At 37.5% G+C, this 23,055-nt stretch overlaps 1 protein-coding gene across 1 annotated transcript; it reads left to right on the top strand.

The window, feature by feature from the left end:
• Positions 1 to 13,823: 13,823 nt before the first annotated feature.
• On the top strand, positions 13,824 to 20,235 carry WNT8A (Wnt family member 8A). Its single transcript, XM_039349209.1, has 6 exons — positions 13,824 to 13,906; positions 14,052 to 14,085; positions 14,309 to 14,447; positions 16,162 to 16,287; positions 16,654 to 16,796; positions 19,675 to 20,235. Exons 1-6 carry the CDS (start codon positions 13,827 to 13,829, stop codon positions 20,233 to 20,235), a joined length of 1,083 nt encoding a protein of 360 aa, XP_039205143.1. The 5' UTR covers positions 13,824 to 13,826.
• The last annotated feature ends 2,820 nt before the right edge of the window (positions 20,236 to 23,055 follow it).

Raw genomic sequence — 23,055 nt, 5'->3', positions numbered from 1 at the left:
GGGAGACTGGCAGCAGCTCTAGGGCACGGGGCTGATATGTCTGAAAACATAAAGTGTTGTCCTTTGGCTTGTGTGAATAAGAATATTCTTAGCTTAGCATTAGCAATGCCCTGTCTAGGCTGATGGCTATCTGACCCTAGGCTACAGACTAATACCCACCAGACGCCCAGGTATGATGAATGTTTAACATAATTCAATTTGCACACTAGATACGTCTTATCACAAAGCTTCAGTCCATCCCCAAAGCTTCAACCCAAAGCTGCAAATTCCTGTAGATAACATTTCCATAGAACGCATCTTCAGGGACAGCATATATTATCCTCTGCCAAAATAAACAAAATCAGTCACATGCTATAAGAGCTTAAGATATTTCAATGTATGACTATATTAGAGCTATAGGGTGAATTCAGATTAGCACTTAACAAAATTCTCTCTGCTTGCGGGACAATAATGAGGGGTAAGAATAAGATACCTTATTGTCCTCGCAGCCCCAAGTGCCACTTGAAAAAAATGTGAAAACTGAGACTCTTATTGGACTCTGAATTTAGCCTGTTTGAGAAAATGATTGATATTGCTTTTTTGATCGGATGCAAAGACAGAAGAATATTTTGGGGAGACAAACCAAAGTATCCTGAAAATCTGTCCTTTCTGAATGATCTTGACATGATTGTCATGGACAGATTGTCAGGATAATTTGTCCTCAACTTGACACTTTAGCTTTTGCAATAGTGAAATCAAAAATCAAACTGAATCCATCCTCCTTGCTGCTGTTCATCCTCTTCTTTCTCTTTCCACTTTATCCATCATTATAGACTTCTCCAAGGAGCCGACTTCTGCATAATGTGTTCATAATGTATTATAATTTAAGCCAAGTAATTTCTATCTAATGAGAGAATTAGATAGAATGTGAGATGCAAAGAATTCTGTCTTTGCACCTGATGAAAAAAACAATATCAACCATTTTCTCAAACAGGAAAAATTCAGGTGGCTTGTTTTGTTCTACCTGAGCCATTTGTTCTTTGTCTAAACATAATATTCTCAAGAGTTTACTTAAACACCAAAATTAAAAAGCATTAATATCCTGCTTGTTCTGCTTGTTCAAAGTCCAACTTTTATATTCATAGACTATCAGAGGGAAAACCATTGCCTACACAATTCTGATGTTTGTAGGTACAGACATGACAGGAGCATCTGGGTACCTTTTCCAGAGCTGTCATTGCTATACTACCAAGTGCTAGTCTGTAGTTTATTTCTTCACTGATAGTTCCTTTGCTTTTGATAGTCAATCCTTAAAAAGCAGAAGTTATCTAGCACTTCAGTATATTCACTGTCCGTTCTAAGGCTGTTTATTGTAGCTGTTGTCTCCTTGATATTTAATCTTAGTCTCACTTTTTCATTGTGCACCTTGTCTTTATATACTACAACTTTCAGATCATTTGCATTTTCACTACCAACCTAGTGTCTTCAGTACAGAACAATTGAAATGATGTTTCTTCTTCCAATTTTAAAATCTCACCCTTCTTCTTCCAGCCTTCTGCAAAATATATTAAGTAAATAAGGTGACAGTATACAGCCTCGTCTCATTCCTTTGCTGGATATAGAGTCAGTCTGTTCCATCAAGTTCTGTCTAGACTGTGGCTTCATCTCCTGTACATGGATTTCACTTGAGGTGAATAAGATGTTCTGGAGCTCCCATTTTCTAAGCACCTTCCACAGTTTGACATGATAGATACAATAAAAAGTCTTTTTATAATCAATGAAGGACACACTGACTTATTTTAGTTACTCTTTGGCTTTCTCAATTATCCATTGTGAATTCACAGGACAACATGAGAGTGAGGCTCATCTTCCCTTTCAGAGACAGTTAGTTCCGTAATAGGGGAGTCCATCCAGGGAACGCCTAACATCTGGCTCAGTTCTGCCACCTGTGTGGGGACTAATGACCGCTGAGTTTAAAATACTTTTTTTTAATCTAATAAAGGTAATCAACATGATGACCTGTCATTATTATGCATAACTGTTTTACATAATATTTTATATTGGAAGGTGGGTATTTTACATTTTTCTAGGATTGCATGCAAAAGAAAATAATTCATATGAAAGATACATATTCCATGAGGTCAAAATCTTGAAAAAAATTCCTTTTATGAAGTTAAGCTGTCTAGAAATTACTTGTTCAACAAAGCAATTTTATTGAATGCATGTCCATTTGAAACCTCACTTTAGTTTTTAGGGTTAGTTTAAGATAAAATTAGATATAAGGTGAAGGAGTAGAAAATCATATGTAATGTTCAGTATTCACTGGGAAATTAGGTATCTAATATACCGTAAATGCCGGCGTATAAGGCGACTTCCGCGAGCGCTGAAATCGGCGCCAAAGACGGGGGTCGTCTTATACGCCGAGTCGTCTTATACGCCGGAAATACTGGTAGTTTCCGGCGTATAAGACGACGTTCTAGGAATGTGGCCCGGCTATAAAGACGGGGGTCGTCTTATACGCCGTGTCGCCTTGTACGCCGGCATTTTCGGTATTAAGTACAGGTAACTCTCAACTTATAAATATTCATTTAATGACTATTCTAAAATATGATAAGAGTGGTCCTTGCGCTTACAACTGTTGCAACATCTCTGTGGTCACATGATCAGAATTCAGGCACCAGCATGTATTTATGAGGGTTGCAGCATTCTGACATCACATGATCAGTAATTGTGACTTTCCAAACTGATTTCCATCAAGCAAAGTCAATGAGGAAGCCAGATTCATTTACTGAAAACAGTGATTTGTTTAACCATTCAATACCGAATGCAGAATAACAGAGTTGGAAGGGACCTTGGAGTCTTCTAGTACAACCCCCTGCTCAGACAAGATGCCCTTTACCATTTCAGATGATGGCTGTCCAATTTCTTCTTAAAAACATCCAGTGATTAAACACCTACAACTTCTGGAGGCAAGCCATTCCATTGATTAATTGTTCTCATTGTCAGGAAGATTCTCTTTAGTTCTAGGTTGGGTCTCTCCTTGACCCGTTTTGATCCATTGCTTCTTGTCCTGCCTCCAGGTGCTTTGGAGAACAGGTGGATCCCCTCTTTTTTGTGGCAGCCCTTTAGATATTGGAACACTGCTATCATGTCACCCCCTAGTCCTTCTGTTCATTAGATACGACATTCCCAGTTCTTGCATCCGTTCATCATATGTTTTAGCCTGAAGGATCAATCATCTTTGCTGTTTTTCTCTTAATCATCTTTGTTGCTCTTTTCTGTACTCTTTCTAAGTCTCAACAAGTTTTTGGTATCAAGGTGACCAAAGCTGGATGCAGTATTCCAAATGTAGTCTTACCAAAGAAGTATAAAGCAATACTAGCACATCATGTGACCTTGATATTATCGTCTGTTGATGCAGTCTAGGACCACACTGGCTTTTTTTTTTTTGAGAGCTGCAGCACACTGCTGGCTCACATTTAAGTGGTTTTCCATTAGGACTTTTACGGTTACGGTCGTTGAGCCATGTACAACCTATTCTATGTCTATGCATTTAGGTTTTCTTGCCTAAATGTAAAACTTTACTTTTCTCGCCACTGAATTGCATTTTATTGGATAGGGCCCAATGTTCATGTCTGTCATGTGTTCTGGATCTTGACACTATCTTCTAAAATGTTGACTATTCCCCCTAGCTTGGTGTCATCTGCAAAACTGATGAATTCCCTTTCTATCCCCTCATCTTAATCATTTATGAAAATGTTGAAGAGTACTGGACCCAGGACAGAACTTTGGGATACCCCACTGCATGCTTCTCTCCATGAAGATGTAGTTCCACTGAGAACTACTCAGAACACTGAATGTGTTTGGTCAGCCAGTTATGAATCCATCTGTAATGATGCAGTCTATCCCATATTTTTCTATCTTACCAAGAAGTACATTGGATCTACTTTGTCCAATGCCTTACTGAATGTTCACAGCATTTTGCTGGTCCACTAATAGTCACTTTGTCATTGATGCAATAAGGTTTTTGTCTGGCATGGTCTGTTTTTGACACACCCATGTTGGCTTCAAATAATAGTATTGCTTTATAAAACCCTAGTGAGACCACACCTGGAATACTGCAACCAGTTTTGGTCACCATATTACAAAAAAGATGTTGAGACCTTGGAAAAAGTTCAGAGAAGAGCAACTAAGATGATCAAAGGCCTGGAGACTATGAAGAACGGCTGCAGGACTTGGGTTTGGCTAGTCTAAAGAAAAGAAGAAATAGGGGTGACATGATAACAGTATTCCAGTATCTGAAGGGCTGCCAGAAAGAAGAGGGGGTCAGGTTATTCTCCAAAGCAGGACAAGAAACAATGGTTGGAAACTGATCAAAGAGAGAAGCAATCTGGAATTAAGGAGAAACTTCCTAACAGTGACAACAATTAACCAATGGAACAGCTTGCCTTCAGAAATCATGGGCACTCCATCACTGGAGGTTTTTAAGAAGAGATTGGACAGTCACTTGTCTGAGATGGTATAGGTTCTCCTGCTTGAGCAGGGAGTGGGGGTTTGGACTAGAAGACCTCCAAGGTCCCTTTCAATTCTATTCTCTTCTACTCTACTCTACTCTACTCTACTCTACTCTACTCTATTCTACTCTACTCTACTCTACTCTACTCTACTCTATTCTATTCTAATAGCTTTGCTTGTTTCTAGATGTTCACAGATCTGTTGCTTGATTGATGTTAGGCTGATTGGTCTGTGGTTTCCTGGATCCATTTTTCTTTCCCTTTTTTGAAGACTGGGAATCACATCAGCTCTTTTTCAGTCCTCTAGTAGTTCCCCAGCACTCCAGGATCTTTGAAAGATCATGGGTCAGTGATTCTGAGATCACCTCTGCCAGCTCCATTGCAAAAAGGTTGTAAAATTGGGCATTTATTTGGCTTCTCGCAGATTTATTACCTATACATCTGCTCCACAAAATGTGCAATATTTCAGAACAGATTTGGATAGGGGTTAAAATGGAGCTCATGAAAGATGGATGGAATCTTTCTGTTGGTAAATCCTATTCTCATTCTCAGTAGATTTTATCAGATATAAATATAACATTGCTCAGTAAATTATACAGAAAGCTGCCCATAATAAGAAATATATGTAATGTGATATCATCTTTATTTAGCATTATCCAGTGTAAAATTATTCCTGAATATCAAAATTATTCTTCATCAGAGATGCATCACTGCAAGGGCTTAATCCTGAGAAAGAAAAGAGTTCAGGACAATAAGTCATTAAGAACTTTCCCCTCCTCCCTCCTCACAAGTTGTAGGTGTCTGTATACAAATAAAGTATATGGCATCGCACATAGGGAAGTACTTTGCCTCCTATGGAGAGCAATGCAGATGAATACAATAAAAGTCTTCAAGGAAGGAAGGAGATTTTTTCCTAATTATCCAGGTGTGGTGCTTGGAGGGGTATATTTGTGAAGCCATGGAAGATCCGATTCTCTTGGCAAGGAGGATGTAAACTTCAAAAGCTATCATTTGCTGTGCCTAAGTTTTAAACGTGCCTCTCTTCTTTTTCTATTTACACAATGTGACTTGCTTGTAGTATTCCATGTTGACTTCCTTTTTAGGATCGTTTTTTTCCTCCTAAGATAGCTCAAGCACAGGAACTCCTAAAACACTCATTTGTGCCTATATATCCCAAAATCCAACCTTAATCAAGGTTGTAATCTCTCCATCTGGTCCTAAGGCTACACTCTTTGAAATATGTTGTAAGTTATTTACAAGTGTGGTTATGGTAAAGTTCAGATCTCCCTAAGCCTGAAACCATCCCACCACTTTGTATTCAGATAGGCTAAAATCACTTCTTCATTCTTTCTACCTTTCTTATATTGCATACAGAGTTCATATTTTGGATCTATCTTTCATTGTAGTGGCCTCTTCCAATCTTTGTGTTGTGTTCTGCAGCACTTCCCACCTCTCTAATCATTTTCTCTTTCTCCCAGGTCACATCACTTCTAAACTCACTTCAACACAATCCTGATTATCTTTTCATACTACTGGATCCTTCACCCCCCCTCCCCCCCACACCCCACAGCACTAGGCAATTATTTCTTTACAATATCTGATTTTCAAAGATTCATACGCTAAGCTTCTGTTTGATAAAAATAAACAAGTGTTCCTTGAAAAGCTCCTGGGTGACTAATATGTTTCATGATGAAGGAAGTACACGTTTGCATGCCAAAACTATGCAGCATTTTGCATTTTATTCCAAAAATGTGTCTTTTCCCAAAATCATGTTGCTACCATTTTCCACACAATTCCACCTCCCCCCCAAAAATGTGGCTATTTTTAAAGAGTTGCCCACTGGCTACATTTGCATCTGTAATGCTCTGAAGCACCTTTGCAGAATCAAATTCAAAACAGTGTAGGCCCAGTTATATATATGTTGATATAAAATAATTAAATATTGGAACAAAAATTTTGGAAGTAAAATAATAACAAATATGCCCATTCAATAGAGAATCAATGGTTTCAGAATGATTTTCACAATCACCCCAAGCTTGATAATTGCTGTTCATATGTTCATAGGTGTGTGTAAACTGCCAGTGTGTAAAGAAATCTGCAGCAGTTTCCTTTCTTCATTCTTCTGAAAGCCCTAATTAGAGCTTGGCAGGACATCTTATTGCAGAGTCAATCATGGAAACTGGCTTTTAGTCAGAATGACATGAGTTGTAAAATCAAACCTAGATACATGGTCACCCCCCACCACCATCGCATTCTGTCATTGGACAAACTATAATTCACACAATGTCTTTCCCTTGGTTTTCTCTCCCTCTCTAATCATGGCATTCCCCCTCCTCCAAAAAAATTACTTAGCTATAGTTGAGGAAGGAAAATTACTGACAGGAAGACGAATTTTATACTAACAGAGCTACAGTGGAGAGAAGAAGGAAAAGTTAAGATACCTTTTTAACTATCTTCTGTTTATATAACCCCTGAATAATTATCTTAAAATTATCATTATTTCTAAGAAACATCGACTGGGATTTTTTTTTTAAAAAAAGAACAATATTTAGAATTCAAAAGAGAAAAAAACCAGACAAAAAGAGCAAAAGCATGGTCTAGTTATTCCACTGATTAATTGGTCTGTTAGGAAATTTCTCCTTAGTTCTAGGTTGCTTCTCTCCTTGATCAGTTTTTATCCATTGCTTCTTGTCCTGCTTTGGAGATTAGGTTGACCTCTTCTTTATGGCAGCTCCTGAGATATTGGAAAACTGCTATCATGTCACTCCGAGTCCTTCTTTTCATTAAACAAAACATACCCGGTTCCTGCAACCGTTTTTCATATATTTAAGCCTCAAGTTCCCTAATCATTTTTGTACGTGAAGTGAATAGGATTTTTTTTTTATGTCAGTAAGACATACAAGTGAGCAGGAGGCAGCTACACAAACCTTCACTGGAAGAGCATTTCATGTATGGGAACTTTAGCCCAAAGGCCCAACTAGCTAATTTAGTTTCCTTGATAAAAGCCTTATCAGAAGGTCCAAAGTGCTGGGAGGTCTGATGGAATAAGAGATATTCACTAAGAGAATCAAGAAGTTTAAAAGCAAGAATGAATAGTTTTTAGCACATTAAAGAATGGGTGCTTTCAATTAAGTCTGGAAATGGAGCAATAGCATGAAGATATAACATTTAATCAACGTCCTCCATTTTTGCAGCTGATATTATTCAGAAATGCTGACTAGAATTCCTTCATTTGCTTGGACATGCAGAAATCTTTTGAGCGCAGACCTAAAGACTCCTAACAACAGGGTACCTACTAGTCCTTAGTGCAGATCAGACTCCTTTGTCATGTGGTAAAAGAAACCAACACGTTTTGAACCAAGAAACATTTTAGAGGCAGTGAGTCTGTACATTGGTTCCCCATCTCATTTTATTTGTTGCCCTTTCAAAAAGCCTACTTAATATGATAATTCATCTAATCCTGGTCCAATGCTGCTGTGGAGGGTTATTTCTGTTAGCCATTGCAATGACAATAGTGATCTTACAACTTGACTCTCTTGCCTCAAATTTAGTTTAGTAGCTCTAATTAGCCTTCCTCAACCTACCGCCCCCCAAACGTGTTGGGTTTACAGCCTCTTTGGCAATGCTCCCCCGGCAAAAATATATCACACATCTCAGTACTTGGGGGAAAATGGTGCTAGCTCTCTAGTAAATACTGTTAGGACTGCAGGCATCGATTGCCAGCCTGCAGGCTTACTCAGAAGTTAATCTCACTAAATCCAGTACAGGAGGATATACTTCCTGGTATAGATGCAGATTCAAAGTCAAAAATGTTTCCTGAACAGCGGATTTCCTTGTGCTAGGAAAGCACCATGGGTCACCCTACCTTCTGTTATGTCAAAGGAGGAGCAGCACTGCCAGTCCCAGTGAACAAGCCATCCTTTCCATCCATGCTACTAATCACTTCATCCCCTCAGGGCTGTGAACAGTCAGGACTGCAAGCCCTGAATCATTGGAAGAATCTGGAGAATTTCACTGATTACGGTCAAATAGCTATGCAGTCAATATAACTATTTCTGATTAAATGCCAAGTCTACTGAGATTTCTGCATAGCTAGTCTTCTCAAGGCATCACCATCCTACGCCCTGAGAATATTAAATTAAATGCTGAGAGGTGAAAAAGAGATCAGTAGCTAATTAACAGAAGATCTTTACTCTTATTTTGACCCCTTTGTTAAAGAGGCTTCTTACTCAAAAAATAAAATAAAATAAAAATGAGGTGGCTCCTCAGCTACTGTATGGAACACATATATGTACACACATATGTATGTCATTATTGGTGTACCACCCTCATGCCAGAACATAGAAAAATTATTAAATAGCTGCTTTGAAAAGGTCCTTCTAGTGTTCTTATTAAGAAAGATTAAGCTGTCTAAGAAAACAGAAAAAGTTGTAGCTGGTGCCAAAAAGATTATAACGTGGCTAAATACAGTTGATGACATGGTTTGAATAAGTAAATAAATAAATATATATCTCTGAAAACAAATTACTTCTTTCAGGACAAATTACTCTTGTCCTAGGTAATTGCTGTGGGAAATGTCCACATATAGTAGCTGCAGCTGCTATTTGAAGAGCTTGGTATTTTTCTGTGAAAAAAATTTTCTGCATGCAAGGTGCCAGTTTACAGTGGAATGGGAATGGTTGGATTGCCTTCCCATATAATACGAATCTAGATGGTGTGGTTTATAAACCAAAATTAATATGCTTTGTGAATCTAGTCAGCTGTCATTTGTTCAGCCAGCTACTGTATATGAAATAGACAGTGTGATATATGATCCAGTCTAATGAAATTTTGGTAAGAAGTCAACTGAAGAAAAATATTTCACAGAATATTTTAACGTGTTTATAGTATCAGACAACTCATACTGCATTAGTCTTCTCCAGTTTAGCACTCTTCAGATGTGTCTAGGATTAGGGTCCTACTGTAAAACATAATCATTTGTGTGGGAAAAAAATCAGATTAGCAGTTTTCTTTCCAGCAAACACTTTCTTACAAAGAAGAATTGAATCATTTGTCATCTATCAAAATCCTTTCCTTTCTGAAATGGCTTTCCAGAATGTTAATGATTAGAGTGTCTCAAGGCAAGCTTTTTTTCCCCTCCCAGCAGGAATACATTCACTTTGGGAAAACTTCTGTGCTCATTACAAGGAATTTGGCATTCATTACATTCTCACTAACCTACCATTTTAATCCTCTGGTTGCAAATGTTTGTTTGCAGCTTTATCAGACTGGCTCCAGGTTTCCCTTTCACATGATCTTGGATGATGATAAGTTTCTTCTATTGCTAATAAACTTGAGTCAAGAAAGAATTGCCTTCCAGAAAGAAAGAAAGAAAGAAAGGAGCCTTGGGCGACTTAGTCTTTTGCTATGATATGAAAATAGCCTGCTAAATTAGATACAACTTTTTCCTGCCCAGGGATATATGTGGCCAATCAACAGCAAACCAGAGGTTGCACTTCTGCTAATGAGTCGGTTGAGAACAAAACTAAATTTGGTTGCATTCATGGTTAAATTGAACTGGAGATATGAATACTGTACTCCCCATGAATTAATACTTTTCCTTCCTATCATATTAAACATATATAATTTCGTAGTAGCTTTTGGAAGTCTTGAAGGTTGTACCCAAGGATTTTAAGCATACACACATGTAGCCCTGGACCACTAGTTCTACATTTCCAGTTATTTTTTGGGTGGCTACCCTGGGTTTCTGACAAGTGAATAAGCCATTGGATGCCCAATTATGTCATGTAAGAAATGGTAGTGTTTAAGGATTGCCTTTCTGTGCTATTTTATAAAAATCCCCTTTCACAGCATGTTTAAATGCTTATGCTATGTCAGATTTATGCCACATTTTCTGTCCTTGGAGTTCAATGCGATTACTTTGCAGTAAATTGTGCCAGGAAGTCTAAACTATTAGTCTTGGAGTTCAAATTCTAAATACCTTACACAAGTGATGATCTTTAGGAAATGATTCTCAGCCACATTGTGTGATCTGATGGTGCAGCTCCAGGGCAAGGAATGATGGCCTTTGCTTGCCTGGGCATTTTATGCATTCTTTACCTGTATTGTCTCAGTGTGGGAACAAGATCCTAGAAAAGATAAGCAACATCATAGGTTACCTTCATGGTTTATAATAGTGACTGAGTGAGTAAAGTTGATATTTATTTTTTGTAAAAAAAATAAAATAAAACTCCATTTCCATTTTTTCAAAAAAAAAAAAAAAAGGAGGAGGAGGAGGAAGAAGAAGAGGAAAAAATAGAGTTTTGGTGATAAGGAACTGCTTGCCAAATCCCAACAAACTGTACCTTTCCCCATAAATTTTCAATATTTCTTTTTCAGATAAGATGTGGAGGTGTATCTACCCTAGAGGTTTCTGCAGGAGGTGTCTTATCTAGAGTCATTTCAGTTTTGCTTTGGTATGTTAATGAGTTGGAGTGTGTTTTGTCATATTGATGAATAATCTTCTTTATTCCAAGAGCTGAACAGGAATAGTAGGTAGCTGGTAATTTGGCTAGATTCTCTTACTGCTTTTAATATGCTTGACCATGAGACCATTCTGGAGTACATAGCCAGAATGGCAATTTGAAGCACTGAATCAGTGACACCCATGGATTTCAGACAGGGATTCTGAAATGTTTCTTCTGAGCCTGTTCAATGGTTTATGGACTCCAGGATTAAATTTTATATCCCATTCAATTTCACATAAACATGACATTGTTGGGAGAAGACAGTTTGGAATTTGGCTTCATCCATAAGCGGATGGCTCATGGCTTCTTTTCTCTTTCCCATCTAATCAAGAAATAGATTTAAATCCCAAATCAGATCTCTAATATTGATAATTGATTGAATAACATCAAACATAATCATATCAAATGCTCCATTCAGAGAAGATGTAAGTGTTTCTCCTAAGTTGAAAAGTGGTTTAGAGCAGGGGTCCCCAATCCCTGGTCCATGGACAGGTACCGGGCCGCAGCATGCTAGAAATCGGTCCACACAAACAAGCAAAGTCCCATCCGCGAGATGGAGGCAGCATACAAAACCACACCCCCTCCAGTCCATGGAAAAACCTCTCTTCGCAGAACTGGTCTCTGGTGCCCAAAAGGTTGGGGACCTCTGGTTTAGAGAATATGGATTCAATTAATCTAACTAATGAATTAATTGATTATAATGACTTGGGCTGCATTTTCTATGAGGACACCTATTTTCCACTATCCTAGAGTTAGGTCTTAACCTAAAAATGTTCAGGTTTTGCTGATATTCTCCAGTGCATTTTCTTGTGTATTCAATGCATCAAGTCTTGGAAATATCAGATCTTTATAACATATACCTTGATGATGTTCCTTTGGATTAGTTTAATGTTGTCTTCAAGGGGCTTCATTTAAAATGTGTTTAGAAACTTCATGAAGCCCAGAGCCCACCTGACTATGGCCATGGTTCACCATAGTAGTAAACAATTTATTTTCTTTGATATTCTCAGGCTAGTAAGCATATTTCTAGGTACAGTTAAAATGCTGGTCATGATCTGTACTGTAAAATTGTATACAGTTTTGAGATATCATCCTGGAATGTTTAGTTTGTCTGTATGAAATTATCTACTCTGATTTTAAGACAGTTGAAGAACCCCTTCCAAAAATACATTTGCTTGGAGAATCAGGAATTAGATAAGTAAGAACAGGAAATATTGACTATTATATCAATCAAGTTAAGGGGGAAAAAGGGGAAGTGAAATTTGTTGCAATTATAATGGGATAAATCAATAGCACACTGACAAATCAAACATTGAGACACCCAGTCAAAAAAGGGGGGGCTTTATCTTGCAAAATGCTCTCTCAGAAAAGTAAATTATCCCTAATTTTCATGTGAATAGGCCTTGCAGAATACTAATGCTGCACCTTCTTGCCCAGATCTTTGGGAATTAAATGTAAAATTCTGTGGATTTAAGCAGTGCTTTTTTTCTAAAAAAAAAAAAAAAAAGGGTGCCAGAACTCACACATGTCATACAACCCGCCTTGCCTACCCTACAAGGTTCCATTCAAAAAAGGTGCCGGAACTCTGTTCTGGGCGTTCTATGAGAAAAAAAGCCCTGGATTTCAGAATATTTTTGACAATTACTTAATCATACTGAGAATCCATCTTGCTTTTAATGTGCTGGAGAAAGTCCATGGGCACTGTTACAGACAGTCCTTCTGTCTGAATTTTTTGAAAGCCAGTTTAACTGTTAATTTATAAGCTTAGATCTCTGTCCTGCCCATCAGAATAGAATGCAATAGTCCAAGTTAAGGATGGAACTTTTGTATAGTGATGAAAATTACTCACTTTTCCTGGCTGTGATCCTGTTTCTTAATCTGTTGCATGATGAAAATAAAATGAGAATTATAATACTAGTGCTTCATACTTTACTACTTTTAACTATTCCAAGATGGCCATCCCCAATGCAGTGTCTGGCAGGTACACTAAATGTTATCTTCTATATAGTTTCAGGCAACGTGGATAGGCTCACTAGGAACTAAACTCCAACAGCCCTGCAAGGCACCAAATGAGGAGGGCTGTTGAAGTTCACAAATGCTGCTGCCCTCACCTTCCAATGTATGAAATCTTAGCTCTGTCCTCGAAGAAACCCACTCAAAGTTTGTCCAACTAGCAGGACTGGCATTTCATTGGAAGGAGCAATTTAATCATCAAAGATAATTAGCCTTTCCCCCAAATGATCCCCTGATCTCTGGGGAGCGACAGAAGACCAGAAGAAGGAAAGGTGTTGTTTGTTTGTTTTTCAAAGGAGAGAGAAAGGACACCTCTCTTCAAGTCAAGGAGCTGCTTTAAGAGCATTAAAAAGTTCTCTATTGTTAGGCAAGTTCTGAGAATGGATAGCGAAGACACCCCCCCCCCTTTGCCCCTTTGCCTTTTGAAGTGCAGCATCGTCAGGCGGCTCCTTCTGCTATCTTGTCATTGGGCAGCACATGAAGGGGGGGTGGGAGGGGGACAGTTGGCTGTTTAGGCATCCACCTTATAAATAAGAAAGACTGAGGCTGCAGGAACTTCCCTTTTTTCTTGCATCTGATGAAGGGGGCTGGCTGGCCTACGAGAGCTTTTTATTCCATAATTAGCCTTTTAAGTAATTTAAAAGAGCCTTGGTGTTTTTTTCCACCCTCATTCTATTAGGTTGGGGCTTTTTGTGGGGCTTTTTTTTGTATAATAAAAAGAAGAACTAGCTCTTTCTGTTATCTAGCAAATCCTTTGAGGAAGGTGTGAGGGGAAGACAATTTTGTAGATCAGCTAGGGGAATAGAGATTTACCATGAAAAGAGGGACCTCCATCATCCTCATCAGTCTCCTGCTATACAGTGTGATTGCTGTTTTCAACACAACATCAGCCTGGTAGGCATTCAAGGCTCACTGCCACTTAGGGGTGTTTTGTTTTTTTTTTTTTTGGTGTGGATATGAATGCTTGGTTTTGAAGGACACTCTTTAAATACTGTTCAGAAAAGATTTGCATACCTTTTTTTTCCCCCTCTTTCTACAGGTCAGTGAATAACTTTCTGATGACAGGACCCAAGGTATTTATTTACACTCCCCTCTAAAAAAAGTATTTTAAAATTACATAATTGATGACAGTTCCGTCAATTACGTACTACTTATTTATGGTAAGTAACTTGTATTAATATTGTGACCCTTTGTGCAGTAATCAGAAAGACTGGATATAAATGACTGTTCAAGGGTGTTTGGGAGGGTTGAGAAACATTGAAAAATAATGTATTATATTTGTTTTGTCTATGAAAGGCATATTTGAGGTACTCTACAAGCGTGTCTGTTGGTGCCCAAAGTGGAATTGAGGAATGTAAGCATCAGTTTATCTGGGAACGCTGGAATTGTCCAGAGAGTGCACTTCAACTCTCCACTCACCACAGACTTAGAAGTGGTAAGTGGGTTTTAACACATCCCTGCCTTTTGATAGGTCCACTTGAGTTGTGTTTAGCAGCCTGCAATGAGAAAGTGTGCAAAGGTTACATGCAACTGAAAACAGAGCATAATCTGTATGTAGGATTCAGTTTCTTGTGGTAGGGCTTGATCCTGGAATATGTGAAGGAATATACTAGGAATATATTCTTGAAGAGATCAAAGTAAATTTCTCTTTTACTCTGCTGTTATTATTTACCATAGGTGGGACTGCCCTTTTTCTATGAGTGGCATAGAAAAATCTTTTAGACTTGTAATCCTTAGAACAAATCTAAGAGATAGATTGTCCAGAAAGAAAGTGACTGATCAAAGCCATCTACTGTGCTTTATAGTATGAAGATCTGAATCAGGTTCAATATGATATCCAGTTTGCATTGCATGTGCACATTGAGTTGGTACGTGGAGAACATTTTTTTCCAGCCAGGGTTGAGGTCTGTTTTTTTTAATCCCAGAAATCAGATGCTGTGTTCATCCCTATTAGGACAATGGTTTTATTAGGTCAGATCAGATCAGATCAAAAACAGTGTGCAGGTTTTGAGTCTCTTATTTTTGCCAAAGGTCAGAGAGGTGAGCTAATGTAGTGCATGGATTATTTTGTTTTTGTTGTTGTTATGGTCAGGGCTGAGTCAAGCAGTAGCAATTCATTTTAAAAAGCAACTATTTGTTGTTGTTATGTTTTTTTTAAAAAAAGTGTCATTCAGAATTCAAAGTGAAAGGTGAACAATGATTTCTAGGATGGTCATAAATAAATATGGAACTCAGAACATAATCCTATGCACCTTTCTTGAGAAGCTACTCCTACTGAATTTAGCATGGAGGACTTCTAAATCTGTGGGTGCAAGAATACTTTATAAAGTAATAAAATTAAAGTTGCCACTGAATGCCCTCCTTCCCAAAAATTCTTTTAAATAAGGGGATGTCAATATTTGGCACTAAGAAAAGTGAGTACAGTTGTATCAGCCATATGTTTAGGTGCGGGAATATTTATGTATTTATGTATATGTTTTAAATTAACTTTTGATACAAAATGAAAACTAATGTGCTGATTATCACTAAGCATCATATATCATCAGTACATCTAATTTATAAACAGACTTAGAGACCAGGGGAAATGTAGATGGATTAACCAATCAATCCTCACTGCTCTATGAACAGACATCATACAAATGAAAAAACACTTTCATTCAATGGTGCATTTTGGTATCAAATGAGGATGCTTTCACTAAGAATGCTGCTTGATTTGTCTGTGGCATGATGAAATACGGTACATAGAAAAATTGAAAACCTTGAAGCTGAACTAAAAGCAATGACTAGAAAACGAAACATTTATAGTAGAAATGATTCTCCCTCCAATTTCTTATCATGCTGTACAAATTTGTAAAAAGAGCTTTTGTTTTAAAAAAAAAAATCTATTGTAATTTCTATCTGTCCTTTGATACATTTCCTAATCCAGAATCCTGATGAGATTTGGGTATGGGAGGGGATATAAATTGTTTAACTAAACTTCTTTCCAAAGATTGGGAATGAATTAGTATATATAAATCCATTGTTGGTAAACCTGAGATGATAAGAAGGTGTTTTTTGTTTTTTCTTTTGGCCAGGAGAAGGGAAGATCAGACAATAAGGAGGTGAGGGTTTATGTTTCACACTGACCTTTCTTCCTTCCTTCCTTCTAGCTACAAGGGAGACTTCATTTGTTCATGCCATCAGCTCAGCTGGAGTAATGTATTCCCTAATCAGGAACTGTAGCATGGGAGACTTTGAGAATTGTGGCTGTGATAATTCAAGAAATGGACGTGTAGGTGAGCCTAGGTGTTTCTGAAAAAGACATACCAAAGAAAGACAGGTGTTGTTCTGCTCAGTTAAGTTGGTTTTCACACTTTTGAAGAGCAGAACTGCAGGGTCCATATTTTGTACTCTTTATTTCTGCAAGTTAGACTAAGATATCAATTAACCTCACAAATTGTACAGATTCTGAACCACCCCAAGCAACCCAACTGAACGACGTTTTATTTCCCAACCACCACCATCACCACATGCATGCTCCTCTACTAATCCCAAAAATGTGCTAAGTCTGTTTAGATATCTGGTGAATTTCCTAAAAATCCACCTCTGTTTTATGACTGAACTTCTAGGTATTTGGAAATCATTTTTTTTTTCTCTCCCAGGTGGAAGCGGATGGGTTTGGGGAGGATGTAGTGACAACGTGGAATTTGGTGAAAAAATTTCTAAGCACTTTGTGGATGCTTTGGAGACAGCACGTGATGCCAGAGCTTTATTGAATTTGCATAATAATGGGGCAGGGAGACTGGTAAGTTTTACTTTGAAAAATATTTCTTTTGGAATTGGGGTATGTGTTGCAGAACTGTGTGTTTTCCTAATTTGACTATCTCCATGATTTTATGAACTTGAGTATATTAATAAGTGCTCAACTTGAATAACTATAGAGTTACCTTATCTGGCCCTTCAGGGAACTACATGATTCAATAAACTCCTCCTTTTTATTTTGGAAATAGAAAATTTAGTCATAGTCAGTAGGACAATAGTTCAGAGATTACCTTAAAACCAGTGACCACAATGTCTGATTTTTAAAAATGTATTATTAAGTCCAATTTGATGTAATAAATAAATAAAACTTCACTCTCACTTAGGTATGGGGAAAATGTGGAAATCTGTTCTCTATAGTGATTGATTGATTGAAACTGATCTTCAGGTTCCATTACAGTGAGAGATTTGGACAAGTCCTAACATGTCTGCTGTTGACTCTTTTTTCCTAAAAAGAATTTGGAAGATTGGTTGTTAGGCATATTGATAACCCACAATGTGTGAAGTAAGCCCTGATGGCCTGATTTGCAAAGAATCCTTATCCATAACAGCTTATATTCAGACATCCAGCTAAGTAAAAGCAAACCAATGGATTTTAACTTAAAGTTATTTTAAGAACTGGTGCATTGCAGTTTATTTATAATACGTTAAACAGCTGGCTGTATATATTAATATTAAAACTATTAAGCACATTTTTCTGCAATGTTTGGTGAACATGAGTCTAATTTGCTCCAATCTGCTATCCTCCATATGTGATATCCATGCTAACTAGAATCTAACTTATGCAGAGGATAGTAGGCTGAAGGAGACTTTTAATATATGGATAGTAACTGTATACTAAACCTACTAGGCCAATATATTTGCCAATTAGGGATTTAAGTCAACCTATAATTATAATATATTGGTGTAGGCTTTTATTTTCCATTGCCCAACTAGAAATTCTTTACATATTTATAGAGAAGTAAGTCTAACTGAACACAGAAGAATTTATTTTAATAATGTATGTTGCTTGTTTCCATTAATAACATGCTCACTTAGCATGGGAATTTAGCTGTGGGGAGATTCAGGATAGGAGGGAGGATGTTATGGAGAAATTAAATGATAGCTTGATGCTTGTGCCAGTGCAGGGCTGTATTTAGAATAACAGCAGATTGATCCAGTTTACTTCTTTACTTAATCATGAATGCCTCTCTTTGCCCAAATCACTCATATTATCACTCTTAGAAAGCTGGCAGAAATCATGTATGCTAGGAAGTATTCAGATCTGTAGGAAACAGGGCTGTCCTGGGATCCAGATCTGTAGAAAACAGGGCTGTCCTAAGATCCAAACTAGACCATTGTTTCGCGGTCTCTGCAAAGGGCTGTCTAAAAGTGTTTCAGAGCTATTATGAAAGGAAAGGCATCCATATACATCTACCTGGGCATTAAGATTAGTTTTTAAGAGCTGTTCTCCTCCTCTCCCCAACCCCCTTGTGCTGCTATGAACTGGCAGACAGAGATGGGACCTTCCTGGTGATGGCTTTGCTCTGATATAATTTCTTTTTTTTAGGACACACTTTTATATTGTTTATAATTGCTTTGACTATAATGCAGGTTCTGATGTTTAGCATGTTTTTGAAAATACGATTTTGTGATTACTTCTACTGATTTTATATGGTTTTGATTATTATAAATGAATAGTAAATCAGAACAAATGTACATTCTCCCAAAAGAAAGTTGGGAGGAAAAAACATTCTTCCAGATTTGCTTTTTTTAATCCTGTAAGCAACCTAAACCAATTAGTGCTGAACAGGAAGTAATTACACATTTTGAAAACTGATTCAGAGGATGTTGTGCAGACCTGATGTGAACTTAGCACTGCTGCACAACACTTTAAATTCACTTTAAAATAACCTTTGCTCAGACTTTGATATGTATATGGAAGAAAGGAATACCTGCCTTAACAATCATTTTTATGGATTCTTTAAAATAGCAGTGTTCCCTTCCCCTCCAGTTTACATAGAAGCCAAACACTTTAACAAACAGCCGATAGATGATGTGCTTGTTCAAGGCCTGAAGCACTTCTCCTGAATCAGTTTGACAGCATGCCCAGCCCTCCTTTGCTGGACACAGAAGTGGACCCCACATGTTCAGATGTAATAAGATCCAACTAGTTCATGGGCATACAAAGTCTAACCAGGGGACTGTGACAAAAAGCTTGTCTCCTTTTCGATTTCTAGAATGGGAAAAACTAAAAAAAAAATGGTACTTTTATGGAATTTTTAGAATCGGGGGCAGGGGCACAGAATAGGGAAACAAGAGGTTGTTGTGCTTAAGGTAGCAATTCCCCCTCCCCTGCAAAGCTGCTGAACCCCTCTCAAAATGATATTTTCCTCAATCATTTTTGGAGTGCAGATTGTGGTATGCCATACAGAACTTTGAGTCTCAGCCTATTGGAAATTGCAGGCCACAAACCAAATATGTTTCTAGACCAGGAAGAGATTATTGATGCCTTCCACTAAATTAAAGTGGCTAACAGCCATGAAGATTTGCAGTTTGGAAAGTTGTACTCCAAAATATTTGGAAGACATCAAATAGTAGGGGTTTGTGCTCAATGGTAACTATTTAAAACTTTTGATTTTTAATTAGATTAGATTTTTAAATTAAGTCAATCCTTTCCAATCTGGTGTCCTTCAGATATATTAGAATGAAACTCCCAATCATTATGTCCTCCAAATGTTTGACTATGCAAACTCTCAAAATAGCCTGCTTGGAGATAGATGAATTAAGTTTCTCTTTTCACCCTTTTCTTGTGATATTTAACAGAATTGTTCAATGCTCTTATTTCCTAATATTCCTAAATGTTGTTCCATCTCTCATGCAAGGCTGTAAAAGCAACCATGAAGCGGGCCTGCAAGTGCCATGGAGTATCAGGGAGCTGCAGCATCCAAACTTGCTGGCTCCAACTAGCAGACTTCCGAGATGTTGGAAATTATCTAAAGAACAAATATAACCACGCTCAGAAGCTGGAATTGGACAAGAGAAGAATAAGAGCTGGTAACCGTGCAGAGAGTCGTGGAATGTCATCTGAGCCCTTCTATACCATGCATGCTGCTGATCTTCTGTTTTTGGAAGACTCCCCAGATTATTGCATCAAAAACACCAGCTTGGGCCTCTATGGTACTGAAGGACGAGAGTGTCTTCAAAGTGGCAAGAATCTGACGCAGTGGGAGAAACGGAGTTGCAAGAGGCTCTGCATGGAATGTGGCCTCAAAATAGAGGAGAAACAGATTGAAATTGTCACAAGCTGCAACTGCAAGTTTCATTGGTGTTGCACAGTGAAATGTGAACAGTGCAAACAAATGGTAACTAAATATTATTGTTCTACTAGAGTGGGCTCTCTTTCCAACAACTCTCGGCAGCAGAACAGGGGTCATGGGAGATAAATTCATCATCCTCTAACTTCTCCCTGAAGCAAACTTCTTGTTCACAAGAAGTATTCAGAAAAGAGATCTTTGGATCATAATTGTTGGACTTTCAGTTTTTCATTGGACAAAGCTTCAATGTTCACATTACACTGAACTAAATTTGTATTAAGTCTGAGCATTACCACTGCACAAGCTCATGACCTTTTATATGCCTACTTCTGTCCTAGAAAACTGGTTCCCCCTAGTCTACATGCTAGGCAAATGTTTTCACCAACAAGGCAACCTTACATTATAAGGATCAATTCAGGTTTGGGATATGTAGATGTTTCACTTACAATGCAGTGTAATATGGCCTGTAAACCTAGACTGTAGCCATTGGTGGCTTTAAAGTTTCTTTCAGAAATTTCACATCTGTGAGCAACTTACACCTTGTAGTAACTCTCCTTTCACGTTTTTTGGCAGGATTGGAATGCAAAAAGTCTGAAGTTCTGATTCAATATTGTTTAACTGCATGTATAACACCTATTTTCTTTTCTTCTCCAGTTTTCTCTATCTTGGATTTGCCTTTGATCTTATTTATAATTATTAATGTGATATTTCCACATCTTAGGGCATACATCTTTATCATTTTTCCTAGAATTCCAATGCCCAAGGTAATAAGATAATTGATAATGCATAAGATCCAATCTGATAACTATTATATGTTATGTGTTTTTAAGTTGCAAAATATATAGTTATCCAAAATATGAAAAGCAGAGGCTATCCTGCATTTTATCTCTTCGAACAAGATGTGTCATAAGAATCCAACATTGTGATCAGAAAATATTGGTTGCTTAAAATATTGGTTGAAATTCACAGAAATTTTGGAAGCCAGTGTTTGAATGATTTTCTGTAGTGCTAGAGAATAGTTCTTTCTAGTATTGAACTTCCATAGGTTGTAAATATATAATATATATATATAAATTTATATATTAATGTGAAACATATGCACTTTTTATTCAAAGAGCTTAAATGCACAGGTCTAGTTTTCAAAGGTGGCTCAAGAGATGAAGCTATGGGCTTTATTGGAAATTCAACTTTCAAGGAAAGAAATTCAGGTCTTTTTTATGGCCAATTAATTTGTACCCCTTTCAAGTTACTATTGTAAAACAAGTTAAGTTAAAGCTGATTTTTAACAATATTTTACAATAAACTTTTTTGAAGAAATGTTATGTTTCCTTTAAAATACCCTGTGTGCTCTATTTGTCTGGGTTAAGAGAAGCTACTTTTTCAGAAAAGAAGATAAAAGGAAGTTAAGGATTTGATCAAGAAGCCACAAAATAAGATAGAAACTGGCTTAGGTCTCTTTTTTTCTGGGGATATAAAACTTGGAAGAATTGGCGACAAACAAGGGCTTGACAAAGTAAATTTCCCTTGTCTCGTTAATTTGTCTATTGTCTAATGTTCTTCAAACAATGCAAGCTGAGATTGTGTTTGATGTGGTAAAGATGAGGGCTTGTTGCAAATTCTCTATTCTAAAGGACAAGATTAACCCTTTGAACTAGAGAGTTTGAGTGAAAACTTGGAGGCAGTTGTGAATGTGTCTGTGGGTTCCCTGCTGTTTGCTCCTATAAATAACCTGATGACTTGCATGCCTGAGAGGGCAAATGGAGAAACCCTGTAGATCTGGAAACAGGACAAGTCCTGGCTGTTTGCTTAAATGTATCCTGAAGATCTCATCCAGGTTTATTATTTTGCTGCCTCTATAGGTTAACTATGCCAACAAAGATTTGGCTTATTTTTCTCCTAGGCAATGCTGTTATATCATTCCGTTCACCACTTTCAATATTTATAAATAGTTTGTGCTCATCAACTGCCCTAATTAGGAACTTTTCACCTATTTCCTTATCCCCTCAAAGCTTGAACATAGTTTTGATTGGTCTTAATAAAGGCATTGATTTTGGCTTATACACACACACACACACACACACACACACACACACACACACACAAAACTTGTGACCGCTTGGGTCATTTTTTTCCAGAGGTATTTCCTTAGCACATTCCTTCAACAACAGCACAGTTTCTAATATACTTGACAAGTTCTTAAAAATTCAGGGAGATGTTCTATGAGGTATCTTCCTTGAAAGTGGCCCATCCTGAATTATATGGCAGTGTCAAACCTCAGGAGTTGACCACAGGAAATATTTTATGACATTTGTATTCTGTCATAAAATGCTTAATGATCCTTTTACTACTGTTAAATATTTGTAAAATTTGGCAAATTTCAGTTGCACAGGTGTCATGGGTCTTGGATTTTGGAGATGTTCTATAAGTTAGCCCATTTGAGGGGCTTTGTTTCAAAAAATGTTGCCCTATGATAGTCCTTCCACCCAGTTAAAAATTATAGACATGAGAATTTTAGGTGTGCATATGGGTGTTTGTGTGTGTGTACAGTATAGTCTAACTCAGGGGTAGGCAACCTTGGCTCTTTTATGACTCGTGGACTCAACTGCCAGAATTCCTGAGCCAGCCGTGCTGGCTCAGGAATTCTGGGAATTGAAGTCCACGAGTCATAAAAGAGCCAAGGTTGCCTACCCCTGGTCTAACTCAACTATCTTTGTTGCTTTTTTTTCTTTGCCAAAATCAGAATGATTAGTTTTCATGGTCTGCTTTTCTATAAAGGTGCTCAAATTCTCTTACATATTTTAAGATATGTTTGAAGGGAAATCACAATATCCTGGTACAATCTTTTATTAGCATCATGTACCCTACTTGTAAAATATAAAATATAAAATCTCTAATACTGTACTAACTTAACTTGAGTCATTTTTGCCTCCTGTGGAATTTCTTAACTCT

This window comes from Crotalus tigris, unplaced genomic scaffold (assembly GCF_016545835.1).
Source record: "Crotalus tigris isolate CLP2741 ecotype Arizona unplaced genomic scaffold, ASM1654583v1 scf7180000018239.1010054, whole genome shotgun sequence".
Classification (NCBI taxonomy): Eukaryota; Metazoa; Chordata; class Lepidosauria; order Squamata; family Viperidae; genus Crotalus; species Crotalus tigris.
The sequence above is the reverse complement of the archived record's forward strand: the minus strand, read 5'-3'. Positions and strand labels throughout refer to the sequence as shown.